This window comes from Mercenaria mercenaria, chromosome 4 (assembly GCF_021730395.1).
Source record: "Mercenaria mercenaria strain notata chromosome 4, MADL_Memer_1, whole genome shotgun sequence".
NCBI lineage: Eukaryota > Metazoa > Mollusca > Bivalvia > Venerida > Veneridae > Mercenaria > Mercenaria mercenaria.
The window spans coordinates 19,119,745-19,139,395 of NC_069364.1; the positions used below are offsets into that span (position 1 = coordinate 19,119,745).

At 34.5% G+C, this 19,651-nt stretch overlaps 1 protein-coding gene across 1 annotated transcript in view; it reads left to right on the top strand.

Moving 5' to 3' along the window:
- Positions 1-19,651, top strand: part of LOC128556233 (uncharacterized) — a 108,564-nt gene that overhangs the window by 73,792 nt on the left and 15,121 nt on the right. The window contains exon 8 of the mRNA XM_053540611.1: positions 3,107-3,175. Coding sequence (XP_053396586.1) covers positions 3,107-3,175 — 69 coding nt within the window. The remainder of the gene's footprint in view (positions 1-3,106; positions 3,176-19,651) is intronic.

Here is a 19,651-nt window from a genome sequence, read left to right on the forward strand (position 1 = left end):
TTTATCAAACGTGTGGAACTACCTTAATTTGTAACGAATCATTGTACATTTCCGATAGCTCGTGAATCCTTTCTTCGTCTGCTTAACGTCCAATATTGGTTACCGTTATATTATTTCTCTAAGCATTTTAAAGGTAGAATATTATTTCTCTAAGCATTTTAAAGGTAGAAGGTTATTGTGTTAAGATTCTATCAGTTTAATGTTAAGTTTATTTTCAGTTAGGCTTACGACAGCAGTCCCGGAGATTATATGCAAAATATGTCTAAATCGCTTGTTAAAAGATAGAATAAACGGTTTATGATCAGAGCCCAAAGTCCACGAGAGATGTAAGTCGTTATGGGTTAGAGTCAAATGTCATGCGTCTATAGCCTACTGTCTATACTACAATTTCTATGTTTTCATGACTGTAGTTTAGCTCAAATAACAATAATGCACATTCAAGTTCATACAGATATATCAAAGATATTAAAAAAAGACAAAAAAAAAGGAAAACTCGGGAGTTACAAAAAAGTATTTGTTCGTAGACAGGAAAAGTCTTGAAGCGCTCGTAGATCGCAATCTCTCATTTCCGTGAGAATTATATTTCTATTTACTGATTTCCAAAGTTATCATTACCTATGATACATCCATGTATTGGGGCGTTGCTTCCAGAAAATATATTTCCCTAAGCTGTATTTTGTTCGAGAAAAATAGAGAGTTGGTATGTATCAGACAGGATTCCAAGGCTAGACGATCCCTATTGTTTTGGGAATATTATATCAAAGGTCAAGGCTACAGTATTTTGGAGACTGAAAATGATTTCGGACTGTAAGTAATAAAGTATGATGGATACAGGTTTAAAACTGTACATAATGACTCAGTACCGCTAAGGAAAGATCATTATTATTTTTGGAATCAGCGGCCCAATGGTCAAAGTCACATGGACCTGATTTTAATTCTGGTATTTTTTTGTTGTTTTTTTCCTTTCTGAAATCGACAATAAAAAAGTATAAAGGCTGCAGCTTTCAAACTTTACGTCATGAAAAAAGATATCGCGTAAGGTTAGAGGTCTTGGTAATAATAATCTGGAAACTAAAAAACTGTCATTTAGTATGATAGCAACGGCTTTCAAATTTTATTCAATTTTTTAGTACTTCTAGAGGAAGATTCTTGTGAATTTATGGGGCAATTGCTCACAGGTCTAGGGCGCGATGACCTAACTTAACTTTTATTAGATTTAATGTTTCCGGACTCCAGTTCAAAAAGTAAAATAGCAACAGCTTTCAAATTTTATACAATGTACCACCTAAATGACTATCCACATTTTAGGGTCAGTGTTCAGGTCCTAGTTACACCCACACCACTTTTTATGTTTCTCCGTCATAAAGGAAAATGATTATTGTGTGTTGGTTTGTCTGTCTGTCTGTACATCGGTCGGTTGGTCAGTAGCACATTTGGTTTCCGATCAAAAACTAGATACTAGTAATGCTTGGTAATGGTAGCCAAACGTTTTCTTAGCTAATTTTGCATTGGTCAAATTTTGACCTTCACGGCCTTGCGGGTCAGTAGGTTAAAACTGATAACGGTTTCCATTTATTACAAAAGAACACCTTGGCATATAGTAGCCAATGTTCATAGGATGATTGCCTGTGGCAAGCGGTAGACACCTACTGGTTTGGGTATCAGTAGGTTAAAGATCAACTTCAAAGTCATATAATAGACAGGAAAAGATTTACACTCAATAACTAAAGAGCACATTGTTCTTTACTCACCAATCGTCATAAAATGATTACCTCTCGTGTGTAGGTCAAAGGTCAATGTCAAAGTGACCTAGAGCTACACTTAAACCGTTATTCGCTTAAAAGTCAGAGTGCATTTATTATCAATCTTCATAGGATGTTTGCGTGTAGTCAGTACATGACCCTTACTGTGTGTAAGGTCATTTGATAAAAGGTCAATATAAATGCATGCAAAATTTCATACACAGTTGCATCAGACTGCCATCATGGTCGCCACATGCGTTAATCAAACGGATCTTTATACGCCCGTTCTTTGAAAATATACGTATCATAAAATCGCGTTGTTCATCTGTCTAAAAGTGTTATACCTATAGCTTTCAGTCTTTGAATAATAGCTAAATACCATTTGAGGGGGATCCTTATATATTATTTTGTTAACGGGTCTTAGGTCAAGGTCAAACTTAACCTGAAAATGATTTTTGAACTATTAAATCAATAAAGTATAAAAATACGGCTTTCGAACTTACCACAATGAATAAGTACCACAAAAACGGCGATTTCTATTGCATTGGGATCAGTTGCTCAAAGTTCAAGTTCACATGGACCATATTTAATTTCTGGTTAGTTATTCGTGTATGGGCTCTACGTTAGAAAGTATAACAGCTACGAATTTTAAACTTTATCTAATGACGAAGCTGAGAAAGGTCTTATTTGGTTGATTATTGTCAATGGCTCACAGGTCAAGGTCACTTGAATACTCCCGTATTTTTAACGTTTAGTTCAGTTTCTTGAAACTGTATTATAGTATCTCTCATTCATATTCTGCACCCCTCACATATTTTCCCGTCCCTTTAGCACATGTATTTTTAATTACTTTCTGTTAAGTGTCTTGATATTTTAATAAATATTCCTCGGCCACAGTGTACTCTCAATCGTCGCGACATTCTCCAAAGTCTTTGTTCTTTTATATAAGTAACTGCCCAGTCATGAGAACGGTCCTATTTGGACCCATTTTGGGGAGCAGTTGTATTCTTCCAATTCAGATTCTGTTTCGCGGTATTACTCATCTAAACCCAAAACCCTTCAAAACTAACTTATTCCCCTCCCCCAACATTTTTTTTACTTTAAGTCCAGGTACTGGTTTCAGGTACTTGCAGTATCCGCCCCCAACCCCGCCCCCAGGCTTCTCAGAATTAAAAGTGAACTATTTTACTTCAGGTTTCTTGCAATTCTCAATTTGTTTCAATAGTTCCCTCTAGTAATTGCAACGAAATCTTGTTTTAATGCTAGCTGTTTCATTCTGCTTGCAAACTTGTGTATTATATCCATTGTTAATATTTAAAATATTTACAGTAACTTTTTTTATATCTTTTTCATTTCTATTCCAGGTAACACCAATGCAGTCTGGAGAAAGTCAAACTGATACTGAAATCTATAGAACAATTTTAAAACAAATGGTATTTATGTTTTACTTCTTATAGGTCTTCTGGACCAGGTACTTTTGTCTACACTCAGTCACCATTATTTTATACATCCTATTCATATTAACACAGTGTATGTATAACTTGCTGTGATTAATAATGGGCCAGACTGGAGAAGTAAGTCCAGAGTAATGTGCACTTGATATATCACCAATGCCATATTTTACTATGCCTATACTATGTCTACACTTGACCAACTTAATTTCTTTCTTAAATTATTTTATATAAAAAGAATGCATACATTTATATGTTACCTTCAGCCATATTAGATTATAAGGGTGAGAGTAATGTGCCCTTGAGTTACCAATAGATGCCATATTTCACTGTTTACTCGCTACATGTAGCACCTTCGTACTGTTAATTAAGCAAAGATTCCCTTGTTATAATTACGAGGATGGGGTCAAAGGTAATACCACTGGCTATTGATAACCGCTATTTTTAGCGCGAGTACAAAATTCACGCCTTGCACGTGTTCCCCGTAATAGCTTTCAATCGACGTATAAACTATACATGTAGACACAAAATCTCGCTCACAATTCACATTTGCACAAACCCTACATGTAGGCGGTTAGGCGAAATGGTTGGTAAAAGTGTAAAAAATGCGAACGAAATTAGGTCTTACATTAAGACTTGCGCTTCACTCGGAAGAGGTTCAAGGGACATTTATGCTGACATATGTGCTGTTTATGGTAGTAATGAAATGTCCTTTTCCACAGTTTGAAGATGGGTTAGGAAATTTTGTGCAGACGTAGAGTCTGTCAAAAATGCTCCTAAAACTGGTCGACATAAGTCTGCAAGTAGTCCAAGGATTGTTGAAAAAATCAAACAAATAGTACTTTCTGACGCAAGATATACTTATCAGCAGATTGCGGACATGGTTGGCATTACAAAAGCATCTGTGCTGCGCATTCTGCGAAATATTTTGAAATTGATGAAGAAAAATGCTTGGTGGGTCCCGCATTTGCTCACTGATGAGAAAAAACGTACGCGCGTTAAGATGGCGCGCAAGCTTTTGAAAAGGTTTCCAAGATACGATTAAAAACATGTATGAATGTAGTAACAGGTGATAAGTACGAAAGACCCGTGGTGACATTTCAACTTCATTATTTCACGCTTTCTGCTTCCTGATTTCACGATTTCCACTTCATGAATTCACGAATTCACGATTTCTGCTTACTGATTTCACGATTTCCACTTCACGAATTCACGATTTAACGAATTCACGATTTCATGAATTCACGATTTCACGAAAAAAAACTTCAAGATTTCTTGATTTCACGATTTCATGATTTCACGATTTCCACTTCATGAATTCACGAATTCACGATTTCTGCTTCCTGATTTTAAGATTTCCACTTCATGAATTCACGATTTCACGAAGTCACGATTTCATGAGTTCACGATGATTTCACGAAGAAAACTTCAAGATTTCTTGATTTCACGATTTCATGATTTCACGATTTCTTGATTTCACGATTTCACCATTAAACTTTACGATTTCATGATTTCTTGATTTCAGTTGTTCCATTTGGCCAATCCATTCCGTTACTCTCCATTCAATGAAGTATGAACGCAATGAATGGTCTGGGTTACAGAGGATGAGTTTATACTCCTGCATTCGTCTATGTTGAGGTTGGGGAGGGATATTGGTGCCTGTACCAACACAGTATTGGGTACTTTCAACACTAAAACATGTATGAACAAAATAAGTAGCTTTACTGTTTTAGACAATTCCAAAATATATAAGTATGTTTATTATGCCCACGGCATTAAGAGCATTAAGCCTTGCAGTTGTCTGTCCGTCATTCCGTTATTTTGGAATCCGTCTTTCCGTCCATAGACACATTGGTTTCTGTTCATTTAAAAGAGAATGCTTGCAGGGATTGAATTAATATTTTGTATGTATATCCTTTCCACGACTGTAACGTAGTAAAACGTCTAAGTAGCCTTTTTACGTTTTAAACGGTCCTCGTGGTAAGGCCGTACTCTTGATCAACTCAGTTTGCATACCATTTACACAGCAGGTGGCAATAACTTACATGAGAATAAGATGCATCGCTTTTCATTTAATAGCACAAAGATGGGGAGCCTACTAAAACCGAAAAAAGGGACTGGAACAATTTCACATTTAAGCAATAATGCATTCTAAAAGTATTGTTTGTAGGTCTATTTCCTCATCAGTTGGGGCATTTTCGGCCAGTTTTCACTTTCAGTACCTAAACCTGGTTGTACAATTATATAACACGCCATCTTACATGTAGCGAATATCACCTGCGGTTTTCTACGTCATATAGTCATGTAACTAATACAATCGCGAGAAGTTGAAAAATTTTACTATAATTATGAAATCGTGAAATCGAGAAATCGTGAATTCTTCAAGTGGAAATCGTGAAATCGTGAAATATAATGGTGAAATCGTGATTTCGTGAAATCAAGAAATCGTAAAATCGTGAAGTTTTATGGTGAAATCGTGAATTCGTGAAATCGTGAATTCATGAAGAGGAAATTGTGAAATCGTGAATTCGTGAAGTGGAAATCGTGAAATCGCGAAATCTTGAATTCGCGAAACCGTGAAATCGTGAAGTTTTATCGTGAATTCTTGAAATCATGAATTGGTGAATTCATGAAGTGGAAATCGTAAAATCAGGAAATAGAAATCGTGAATTCGTGAATTCATGAAGTGGAAATCGTGAAATCATGAAGCAGAAAGCGTGAAATAATGAAGTTGAAATGTCACCGCGGGTCTTTCGTAGATGAGTCTTGGATACATTTCTTCGAACCGCATCGAAAAATTAGTAACCGAATATGGCTCACCAACAATGCCAGAAGGCCTTGCATTGCCAAAAGGATTGCAAGTGTGAAAAAGTATATGTATGCCATATTTTTCAATACTAAAGGTCTCGCCATCCAGGTTCCTGTACCTAAAGGCAAGTCAATGAATGCCAAGTTTTATATTAAGAAAAAAAGTTCTTAAAAAGCTTCTCAAGTATTTCCAGAAACGTCCACCAAAGACGGGTATCCGAGGCATCCATTTGTTACATGACAACGCCTCGAGTCCCAAGTCTGGGATTGTGACATCGTTTTTGAATGAACAGGGAGTATATGTTCTAGAACACACACCCTATTCTCCGGATCTAGCCCTCTATGACTTTTTCCTTTTCCCTCGTTGCAAGAAAAAGCTTGCAGACAGAAAATATGCATCCCGCCAAAAGTTGGGGACCGCCATATTTAACCTCCTAAGTGATATACCTGAAAAAGACTATCAGAAAGCTTTTAAGGATTGGATTAAAAGATTGAAACGTTGTGTACCTGTCAAAGGAGATTACTTTGAAGGTTTGAAATAAAGATTTTTATTATTCTAACCTTCAGTTGTCATTTGAACCTATTGGTTGCATTACTTTTGATCCCACCCTCGTATATCCAGTGTAACTCCTGTACTACTAGAAATTCCAAACGGGGGACGCGAATTCTTTTGTGATTGTTGTGAACTTAGGTCGAGTATTAGAAAAAATAGTGTTAGATAAGAGATTATGGGCTGTAAAAATCATTAAATGTCGTTGGATATAAATTTATGGATTTTAACATTTAAGTATAAAATGAATGGGAATTGTAGTTGTTTGTTGAGGTTAAATTTCATAGATTTGCTTAATCGCGAAATCCACGAAAATCGGTACCCTTAAAATATTAATGAGTTCACATTAAGTGATATATAAACATCCCAGTTGAAAACAAGACAACTATTGGTTAGTGGAGTTAGTGCACCTGGCAAAAATGAAACTAACTTGGAGAAAAATATTGAAAGATAATTGGATACTCCTGATTTAAATGGCTTCTTTCCATAGTATATGATACTCATTGAAAGCAAACATAATAAAAATGAGTAATTTTGTTAGAGTTTTGGTGTTTGTATATGGTAACCTTAGCGCAGTAACGGTATAACTCCAAATTTTAAAAACAAAAAAAAAAAAACGTTTTTATATTTTTGGCTCCAAAATTGGTATACTAGTATACATCTTCCGAAAACAATATTGGATATTATGTCCAAAGGAAATTGATGACTTTGTTAAAATTGCAAAAAAAAAGAATGGTTTAACTCCACATTAAAATATGTTTATTGCAAAAACCCAATAAAATTAGTTTTTGCTTAATATTATATATTATTTATTGGTACAATAAATGAGTTAAGTGTACTTATTTTTGTTCAGTTATTAACATTTTAGGGAATATCAGATTGACCTTTTGTGATACCTCTAGTTAGAGCTGAATTGACAACGCGATACCAAAATACATTTCTTATTAACTGAAATCAATATGAAAATTGATACCAAAGTTTTCGTCTGTAGGCATAGAGTTCATTCTATGTATATTTGGTCCTACCTGGGAAACACTTATATTCGTTTCAATACAAAGAATGCTATAACAAAGGACCTGATTAGACTTAAAACAAGTTCATAATTAAGCACTTTATTCACATAGATATAATTGTTATTCAGTTTTAAAATCATGTGCTTGTATTTAGGAGATAAGTTACCTTAATATTTCTATGTATATCTATTCTTCTGAAAACAAATCATAAACCTGTCTCCGATCTGATGCTTAATGGTTTAATAATACAGATATAATGAATAAGTTGCCACAGAAACGCTTCAAAACATTGTTGCCCTAAAATGACGTAATTTACGTCATGACGTTAAGTGTCAGTTACCGCGCAAAATTAATATCTTTTATTTTGAAAGTACGTCTTTGTTTTCATTTGAACTATTTTTAAACAGCAATTATTTGCTGAAATATTTTTTATGAGTCTTTCGCCCTGAATAATGATCAATATTTTACTTCTTTTTTGTAGTTATATTGATATGTTATGCGGAAAGTAAGAAAATGGATGATGGTAACTGAGGTTATTGGGAATATAGCAGGATGAAAGGTTACTTATTACGGCCATTTTCAAATAGAAATTGGAATTTGATTTGTAATACCTATTTTTCAGTTTCCGTTGATAATTTGTTACTTATATACTAAAACTATGCTCTAAAATTGTTCAAATTTCAGTAGAAAATTGTGGTTTCTTGAATTAAATTGATGTTACCATGGAAACGAAGCCCGTGACCTATATATCTAAATGTAAACTTCAAAAGCATTGATACTGGTCTAACACAGCTTCGGCTTTTTATTTGCATTTCTTCAATATCCATGAGATTAACAGCAGCATTCCATAAAAAATGACAGACGAGGGGTACTGCTGTATATATTTTAAGCTGTGAAATTTGTTTAAATAAATGCAAATAACAGGAAAATATTAATTACGTTAGGTATAAGATATTTTTAAGCTACATTAACAAAAAAGATAATTTTATTTAATATTTGTATAGGAAATTACGGTAAAAAGCAAGATATAAGGTATTTTAAACATCTCGTTGCCAAGGTTACTTTACACGTTAAGAAAAATAGGGTACCGTGTTTTCATACATAATTGTTTAAAAATGAGAGAAAATGCATTACCATGGAAACACGAGCCCCGCGACATATACATTTTAAGCTTATATTAGAAAGCTAACGTGCATAATAGTAAAATTATCAATTATGCAGACTTTTACGGATAACAATGAAACCAAAATACACTGAAAAGTGTTAAATATTCGTATTTTTTTCTTCTTTCAATAAAACAAATATACCTTAGAGGGTCCTGTTCTTCAAACCTGGGTACAAATTATACTTGAAGGGACAGAGATAAATGAAACTGTGTTTGTAGCAGTTAAAACATTTATTAGTTATGTAATGTTTTATGTACTAAATTGAATTTGTATTCAAATTAAAACAGTTTGTATTTTCATGAAATTTAATTCATAGATTGCTTCAGTTTTAAATTTTTAAATACCAGTTTTGAATTGGTCATGTACTTACATTATCCATACAGTAAAACGGACATATCTTGATGGTCGCTGAAACTGATAGAATATGGGCTATTGGTATTTTACGGAACGGAATGGAACGGAACGGAACAAGGTTTGGGGCACCCTATGGGGTATAACTGCAATGTTACAAAATATGGTTTGAAAATTACGAAATTATTAGTTATGAATAACAACTTTTGAACTGAATTCCATAATAGCTTCAATTCACTCAATTAAATGATTTTAGTAGACTTATTAAAAAAAATGAATTTGTCTGGTTCCATTCCATTCCATTCCGTTAAATACCATTACCTATATGGGTATTGGTACTTTACGGAACGGAACGGAACCACCAACATCTCAGTGGAATGACCGCCTGCACTAGCGGATCCAGGTGGGATGCACCCGGTGTCCCCCACCCCACAATAAAATATGTCAAAAGTTATGAACCCGCCCGCTTAGCTCAGTAGGTAGAGCGTCGGTCTACGGATCGCGGGGTCGCGAGTTCGATCCTCGGGCGGGGCTTGTGTTCTCCGTGACTATTTGATAAACGATATTGTGTCTGAAATCATTAGTCCTCCACCTCTGATTCATGTGGGGAAGTTGGCAGTTACTTGCGGATAACCGGTTTGTACTGGTACAGAATCCAGGAACACTGGTTAGGTTAACTGCCCGCCGTTACATAACTGAAATACTGTTGAAAAACGGCGTTAAACCCAAAACAAACGAAAAAACAAACAAAAGTTATGAAAAAATATTAAACTGAATTCCATAATAGCTTCGATTCACTCAATTAAATTATTTTAGAAGTCTAATTGACTGAATTCCATAATAGCTTCGATTCACTCAATTAAATTATTTTAGTGGTCTTATTGACTGAATTCCATAATAGCTTCGATTCACTCAATTAAATTATTTTAGTAGACTTATTGAAAAAAAAATGAATATGTCTGGTTCCAATCCATTCCATTCCGTTAAATACCATTACCTATATGGGTATTGGTACTTTGCGGAATGGAACGGAACCACAAACTGAAAACAGATTTCACATTCATCTGCAGTCTCAGTGGAATGGCCGGCTGCACTAGCGGATCCGGGTGGGGTGCACCCAGTGTCACCCTACCTCACAATAAAATAAGTCAAAAGATATGAAAAAAAAACACCTATTAAACTGAATTCCATAATAGCATTAATTCACTCAATTATATCATTTTAGTAGCCTTATTGACTGAATTCCATAATAGCTTCAATTCACTCAATTAAATTATTTTAGTAGACTTATTGAAAAAGTGAATATGTCTGGTTCCATTCCATTCCATTCCGTTAAATACCATTACCTATATGGGTATTGGTACTTTGCGGAACGGAACGGAATCACAAACTGAAGACAGATTTCACATCCATCTGAAGTCTCAGTGGAATGACCGGTTGCACTAGCGGTTCCAGGTGGGGTGCACCCAGTGTCCCCCTACCCCACAATAAAATATGTCAAATGGTATGAAAAAAAACAACTACCTATTAAACTGAATTCCATAATAGCATTAATTCACTCAATTATATCATTTTAGTAGTCTTATTGACTGAATTCCACAATAGCTTCAATTAAATTATTTTAGTAGATTTATTGAAAAATTGAATTTGTCTGGTTCCATTCCATTCAATTCCATTCCGTTAAATACCATTACCTATATAGGCATTGGAATTTTGCGGAAGGGAACGGAACCACAAACTTAAAACAGATTTCACATTCATCTGCAATCCCAGTGGAATGACCGGCTGCACTAGCGGATCCAGGTGGAGTGCACCCGGTGTCCCCAATCCCATAATAAAATATGTCAAAAGGTATGAAAAAAAAACTGTTAAACTGAATTCCATAATAGCATTAATTCACTCAATTATATTATTTTCGTAGTCTTATTGTCTGAATTCCACAATAGCTTCAATTCACTCAATCAAATTATTTTAGTTAGACCCATTGAAAAAATGAATTTGTCTGGTTCCATTCCATTCAATTCCGTTAAATACCATTACCTATATGGGTATTGGTATTTTACGAAACGGAACGGAACCAACTGAAAAGATGTCACATTCATCCGCCACCTCAGTACAATGACCTATCTGCTATCATCATTATTAGGTCCTCTCTCAAATTTGTTAAAGTGGAGGCCGTTTTTAGAAGCCGCTATAGATTAAAGTAGGAAACGCTTGAAACAACTTCTTCTCATGAACAACTTGAAGGATCTTCATCAAACTTTGTCTGTTGACATATAGAAAAAAAAACAGGTAAGCGACTTTGGCCAATTTGTTTGGTTGTTGTTTTTGTTGGGTTTAACATCACACCGACACAATCATAGATCATATGGTGACTTTCCAGCTTTGGTGGTGGAGGATATTTCTGTACTATATATTACCTAGCTATGGTGAATAGCTGCAGTGTTGCAAAATATGGCTTGAGAACTGAAACCCTCAATTATGAATAAAAGCTATTATATGGAGATTCATAATATCATAAATTCATCTGATTAAATTATCTTAAAAGTCTTATTAAAATAAATCCATCAGGTTCCGTTCCATTCCGTTAAATACCATTACCTATATGGGTATTGGTATTTTGCGGAACGGAGCGGAACGAACTAAAAAGATGTCACAATTATCCGCCACCTCAGTACAATGAAAAAGCTTTAAACAATTTCTTCTCATGAACCACTTGAAGGATCTCCATCAAACATGGTCTGTAGACTACATGACTCTAAGTGCCGTACTTGGATTCAGTGTTGTTATATTTTTTGGACCTTTGGGATTATGGAGTCCATTCAATATAATGTGTAATAGAGTTCCGCTTAAGCCGGTTTATTACTCTCAATCAAAGGAGTCTGCTATTTTTCTTTTTTGTTTGCATTTTATGCTTCCAAGGGATCTTTTTACAGATTTTATCATCATAAGTGTCGATGGCTGTCACATATTTCTCACTTGTATCTGTATCTGATTATGATTAAAGCCTTCAAATTAATGCTTGCAAACACATGTTCTATATTTCATATAAAATTCAGCTACTTCAGATCAACATGTTGATACAGTTTCTAGATTTTCACTCTGTCGTACACCTTTTTTCCACAAGATACCTATACATTTGCTTCAAGAAAACGAAAAGAAAAAGGGGTGTAGAATAGTATGCAGTAAAATGAAAGTAAACTAAAATCAGGTACCCTCATATTGCCGCATTTCAGAAAGTGGTCAGCAGAATAAACACCCTACTTTCGTTTTCAAGTAAACAACTCGAAAACATGCCAATATTAGCAAGAAAAATGTCTAATTTTATGTAAAATTTATTCCACGATTGAAACAATGCCCATTTGGTCCCGGTTTACGTGCAAATGGAAAAAATGGGATCTATTTCCTTTTTGACATATTATATTGTGGGGTAGAGTGACACTGGGTGCACCCCACCTGGATCCCCTAGTGCAGCTGGTCATTCCACTGAGATTGCAGATGAATGTGAAATCTGTTTAAAGTTTGTGGTTTGTTCCGTTCCGCAAAGTACCAATACCCATATAGGTAATGGTATTTAACGGAATGGAATGGAACCAGACATATTCATTTTTTCAATAAGTCTACTAAAATAATTTAATTGAGTGAATTGAAGATATTATGGAATTCAGTCAATAAGACTACTAAAAATAGTTAAAAATGATATAATTGAGTGAATTAATGCTATTATGGAATTCAGTTTAATATTTTTTACATAACTTTTGACATATTTTATTGTGGGGTGGGGGACACCGGGTGCATCCCACCTGGATCCGCTAGTGCAGGCGGTCATTCCACTGAGATGTTTGTGGTTCCGTTCCGTTCCGCAAAGTACCAATACCCATATAGGTAATGGTATTTAACGGAATGGAATGGAATGGAACCAGACACATTCTTTTTTTTCAATAAGTCTACTAAAATCATTCAATTGAGTGAATTGAAGCTATTATGGAATTCAGTTCAAAAGGTGTTATTCATAAGTCATAATTTCGTAATTTTCAAACCATATTTTGTAACATTGCAGATATACCCAATAGAGTGCCCCAAACCTGGTTCCGTTCCGTTCCATTCCGTTCCGTAAAATACCAATAGCCTAGAATATGTTTTGAAGAAAAATGATAGTAGTATTGAAAAATATGTTCACAGAAATTAAGTCTAGGGAATGACTTTAAGTACTCCGCACAAAATCTTATTTTGGCTACATTGTATGAAATATAAGATATAGTATTTGATGTTTGTCAACAAAAATCGTTTTACATTCTTTCTAAATAAGGGAAACTTTCAAAACTTTTTCTAAAATCACCTCCCGTGTGATAAATTTGTTTTTGTGGATAATATTAATATCAAATGAGATTTAAATCCAAAAATACTATCCAAATTGATAGCTTTATTCCATTTGAGCTCCCAGAGATGAACAGTGTCAGCCATTGGAAGAAAATACGGAATTGCAATTATAAGAATATAATACAAATATAATGATGTATTATTAGATGCATTAGACATATCTAGCTGCGTATCTGGAGAAAATCTGAACATATAAATCAGTTAAATAAAATAAAAACAATTATGCGACAAATGATGCACAATACGTTTCCATTACCTGTCGGAAAACTGACAAAAATGCTTTTTAATAAGAAGAAGAGAACTTTATAAACCTCGTTACTGGTTGACAAAGTATACTGTTTAATAATGCAACTTAGATTTGTTGCTTTCTTCCTAGCAAAATTTCTGTTAAAATGGTATACAATGTAGAGTCATTAAATACGGAAACATTGTAATTATTGATTTTGAAGTTATCTAGGATATCGCCAGAATATTTCACCGACAAAAAAGGTATTTACCATCCTTTTCAAATACTTTATCACATATCTTATGCAGCCTTACATAGCAGTTTGGCAAAATGTTAACGATATACTCGTAGATATATTTAAAGTGGCACAAGAGCTTCATTATAGGAAATTTTTGGTATTCATGTATGTATATGTATACGCCCTTCCAAATAAAGCTCTTTTTTAATAAAGCAGCAAAGGGCCATTTTGTTATATATCTATGTTTTATACATGCATGAACACCACAACAAAAATATTAAATCCTTTTTCTTTTTTAAGTAATGATGCATTGGTTTTTCATTTTATAGGAATGTTTTATGGTGTTGTTCTACGTTAAAAATCGACAGCAAATCAAATGTTGAATTGAAACCATGATCATCGGACAGGAATCTAACTTAGTGAATAAGTATTCACACTTACATGTTTCGATCAACAATAAGAGATTAACTGCCTTTGTTTTGATATTAATGCTATTGGTTTCGACTTTAATTTAATGCTACAGTTCGCGCATAAATACAATAATGATAAAAAGGGTTCATCACTGTAAGAACGTCTCGGCTAAACCGATCAAATTGCTTGAAAGAATAAATATTGAAACAGTTTAGCGATGACAGAAGTTTTAAAACATTATTTAAAAAGTTTTTTTAGCAATTACATTGTGGGACGTTCATCTTGTGTGAAACTGGAATTATGCAATTAGCAACCAGGCCATGTTTATTAGAATTTCTCAAACTGTAGGCTTTAGGAGTATTTGGTTCATAAGTAAAACAATAATATAAGTAGACGTCAAAAGATGATGATATTATTTGCTGCCTTGTCCTCACGCACTAAAACATACATGTAATGACTTTTTTTTAAGATTTTGTTTTTTGAGCTTTAGGGGAAAGAATGTGTTCATTTGAATAACACAGGTTTATATTAAAGCTGTTGAATATGTTGAAAAATTAGTATTTAACCCAAAACATAGCATTTTATTTAGCAAACTGGTCACGACAAGTATTACAATTAATTGGAATTCTGTATTTAGATTAAAAAAAATTATTATTTATTTTCATTTCAAGGGGTATTATCATTATTGCATATCCATACGTCCATCTGTCCATATTTAGCTTGTCCGTGCTTACTTTAAAAATCATCTGGTTGTTTTAATAAAACTTAACGTGAGGAAATAGCATGAAGCCTTGTTAAAAGTATTATAGTCGGCCTGTCCCCCTCGGACTTTTCTGGCGGAGTATTGACATCACCAATGTCGTTTCTAAATACAATTTATCCGGACTACCTCTTCTATACCGTAGGAGTTTGATAGGAATCATAGGAATGATTAGTAGCAAGAAAAGTCACACATTGCCAAGTATTTGAGGTGTAACGGCCTAGAGAGTTTCCACTGAGGCATGGCTCGTCGATTTTTATTCATACAGTCTATAAAGAGATTCTTGTCTACGCTTCTCCATCTCCAGAACTCCTATTCAGATTTCATGTAAACTTTGCAGATATTACTGGTATAGAGCCTAGTTGAGCATACCGCTAATACGCCCTTCTTTTTGTGTATTTATTGTTCTTTATTGGCCATATTAATAAAATATATACGTATTTCTTCTAAAATACTATAGGTGGAATTATATGAAACTTTACAGACATAAATAGTCGCGTAAAATAAATAAAATCTTCAAAGCACTATTTATCATTTGCGGCATATTTCCCATGTAATAAGTTAACATTTTACTTCCACATTCTTTTTCCTATGAAAATCTACTTGAGCACGTTTAAATGCACGAAGAGGATATCTTTTATTTATAACATTTAAAAAAGAAGCACATCTAGTTGATTCTGTTCCTTCCCTATTACTTATTATCATTTTAACCCGTAGCATGATTGATATGACTAATCCGCCTGCATATCTATGCAGTCTTATAAAGATGCACTGTTTGCTATTCAGTCAGTATATTTTTCGTAAGCACCACTTTGAACTGTTTATGGTACTGTCCAAGCTGAAAGATTGATAAATTCATTATAAAAATTTAGCATGGTAAGGGTTAAAACATAAACCCTTCACTTGCCTTCTTAAATTTCAGCCTGAAGACTCATTACTGATAAACTTGTGACACTACATTCCACTCAAATTTAGAGACATGCTTTTTATTTAAGAAATAATATATCTCATCCAGTGATTTGTCGTTGAATAAATCATTGCTTGGAGTTCAGATGCGAAGGAATTATATCACGAGGGCGTAGCCCGAGTGATATAATAATACGCATCTGAACGACAAGCAATGATTTATTCAAGAGCAAATCACTAAATGAGATATATTATTTCGATTCTAATACGTTATAAAGGATTTTAAAGTACATCCTTAATGACATGCATTAAATATTTGCGCGTTTTCAATCGGTTTCTTTTCCAGCGCGCCGCTATGCCGCTTGACGCCATGACGTAATAATTGTGACGTCAGAGCAGTGATTTGTTGTATGATAATTCACTGCTTTCTTCCTTCTTTGTTTAATAGGAAAATGAATCGGATCGTGTTAGAATATATTACAATCAGCATTCATTTCCTGTCTGATTTACCTAATTACATTTACTGATGATTTACATTCATTTGCGATTTTTAGCACCTTACAAATTTACACCTATCAAGCAAATGTACTTAATAATAATTTACCCTGACCAGCTTCCTACACTGACTGGCCTCTGCTTCATGATCTGATGTGACTATATTTACTAGAGTTGAAAATGAAAACAAAAATCATTTAGACATCATCTCTTCATGAATCGCTTGTTGGATCTTCAGCATGTTTGCTCCACTACTTTATTCAAACTATTCTATCTGGCCTCGTTTAGAGGCCGTTAGAGCTAAATATAGAACAAAATATTTAAACGACTTATTCTCATGAACCAGACGACGGATCTTTTCCAAACTTTGTATGTAGCGTCCTTGTACGAACCTCTCTTCAGTCTATTCAAAAGTCTGGCTCTTTTAGCTAAAGCTAAACAATAGCAAAATGATTAAATGACTTCATCGCATTGCCACATAATGGATTTTCACCTAACTTGGTCTGTAGCATCCTTGCATTGTCCTCTTTCACGTTCGTTCAAATGTAGCCGCTTTACCTTTTCAGGACTAAACTGATTTCTTGGCTCATCTGCCTGCTTGATCGAATTTATATATTAAATGAAACTTCAGAGTTCTATGGGAACAGTGTTTTCCCATGGGAAACATGTTTTGTAAAAATACTTTTATGACACTGGCTAGTTTATTTGTTTAGACAAAAAGATAATTTAGTTTTCCCATTGGAAAGAATTCCTATCATTACAGTTTACAAACAAGGTTTATCCTCGGTTTCATTGACATTTATTTATTTAGTGAAAAATGCTGGACATTATACAATGTAGTTAAAATGTACTGCGAGACGTTTAGTACATTAGATTGGTTTATAAAACATGTATTCAGTAAACTCTAGCACCTTTTATTACACGAATTGAATAAAATAATAAAATGCAAGGCTCTGTGGGAAGAATTTTTATCACATGCAAGATTTATTATGCTGAAACATCAAAATTTCTTCTTACTTTGTAGGGATAACGCATGTTTTTCGTGTTATAACATCGCATAAAACCAGTGCAGAATAAATAAATATACTCTACCTCAACGTCATATAATTTCAATGAAATGCGCAAGGATATCTGTTGTTTTCATTTTCACGTTGACGTCATTTCCATTGAATTATCCGTTTTGGGCCGTAATACCTTAACACTTCACCACGGAACGTGCATATATCAAAAATTGTTATATCAGCACGTGAATCTCTCTGTTAACACATGTTTTCCTTCTTCTTAAAACATCCCCGAAAAGTGACAAGAACAGCAGTTTTATGCTAGAATATCTACGATAGACCAAGTAAATCCGAATTAAACCGACGCTAACGTCAGAACTGTATTACACTTGTGTATTTATGTCTTTATTTCATTCCTACAACGTCAAAACATCCATAAATTTTAAAATGTACGTGTAATTGCAAATATGTAGGTATATGTTTATATATTAATTTACACGTGCACGTTCATACGTGCATGCATATTTGTAAATATACAAACACTCAGAATAAAGCATGCATGCATAAAATTAAACGCGTATAATGGAAAATATATATGCGCACGCTTATATAAACAAGCACATAAAATTACGCATGCGCGCGTTTAATTATACGCGTGCGTATATATTTACGCGTACACATATAAATTAATGTACAAGTACATGCGTATATCTAGTTCAGCTAGAATGTGCGTGCACGCTTAAAAATAATACGTCCACCTGTATATTTTTAGATGCACGTGCGTTAATATGAGGGTGCACGTGAACATGGATATGTCTATGTAATTTCTGGCAGCAGGAAACTTTCAACTTGCTGTTAATTTCATTTTGGACAAGGAATCGACATTTAAATGAGAGGGGATAAAAAAATTTGAGGGACTGTATTGTACTTTGAAACCTATTAGGAAAAAAATCAGGAACGTTAGTATGGCGGAATATTAAAAAACTATATCTAAACGGTTTGATGTTAATATATTAACTGTTTACATCCTTAATTATATTAAAATATCAACTTCAATGATTCCAGAATAACACACAACCGACGCAAAAGAAACTGAATACTTTGGTATATTATATACTATGTACATGTGGTTATTATACTAAGTCTATCAATTTATTATATACTGGTAAAATGTCGTCACCAGAATCAACGAAAACATGTGCGGATCTGCCAACACTTGCATTAATTTTAGTTTTGTGGATCATTGTTCAATATATTTAAATTAACAATAATCCGCGCTAGTTTCCGTCAATTCTTGCGACTCTGGAAATATTATCATGGAGTTTGTCAGACGAGCTGCAACAAATTAAGGGCCATGACTCAAGGTAAGGTTCGGCTTTGAAGGCCGGTGTGCAATACCAATTTCCAAAGGCTATATGTCGTGCACAGGAGATAAGATGTGCGCTCGAGATAAGATTCTTGCGCTCGAGGTAAGACGCCGTGTGTTTGTGATAGCAATATGCTTCGCGCCTGACATAAGGTGTGACCAGTGCGCTGGAGATATAATGTCGTGCGTTCGGAATAAGATGTCGCGAGCACGAGATATGATGTCCTGCATTCGAGATAAGTTGTCGTGTGCACGAGATAAGATGTGTGCACGAGATAAGTTGTCGTGCGCACGAAATAAGATGTCGTACGCACGAGATTTAGATGTCGCACACTGATAGAATATGTCGTGCGTTCGAAATAAGATGTTGTGCGCCAGAAATAAGACGCCGTGCGTTCGAGAGTTCAATATGCTTGGCGCCCGATGTGGTGCGCTGGAGATATGATGTCATGCGTTCGGAATAAGATGTCGCGCGCACGAGATAAAATGTCGTGCATTCAAGATAAGTTGTCGTGTGCACGAGATAAGATGTTGTGTGCACGAGATGAGGTGTCGTGCACACGAGATAAGATGCCGTACGCTCGAGATAAGATGTCTTGCGCACGAGGCACGAGATAGTTTAAAGTTTAAACAAAATAAATGCATGTCCTTAACATACCACGGTAAGTACGCACGCATTGAATGTGTGTTCTACGCTGACTAAAAAAATCTGTAAAAAGATCCTTTGGAAGCAAAGAATGCAAGCAAGAAGAATAATAGTTAAGATTCAATTTAACCTAGGTTTGAG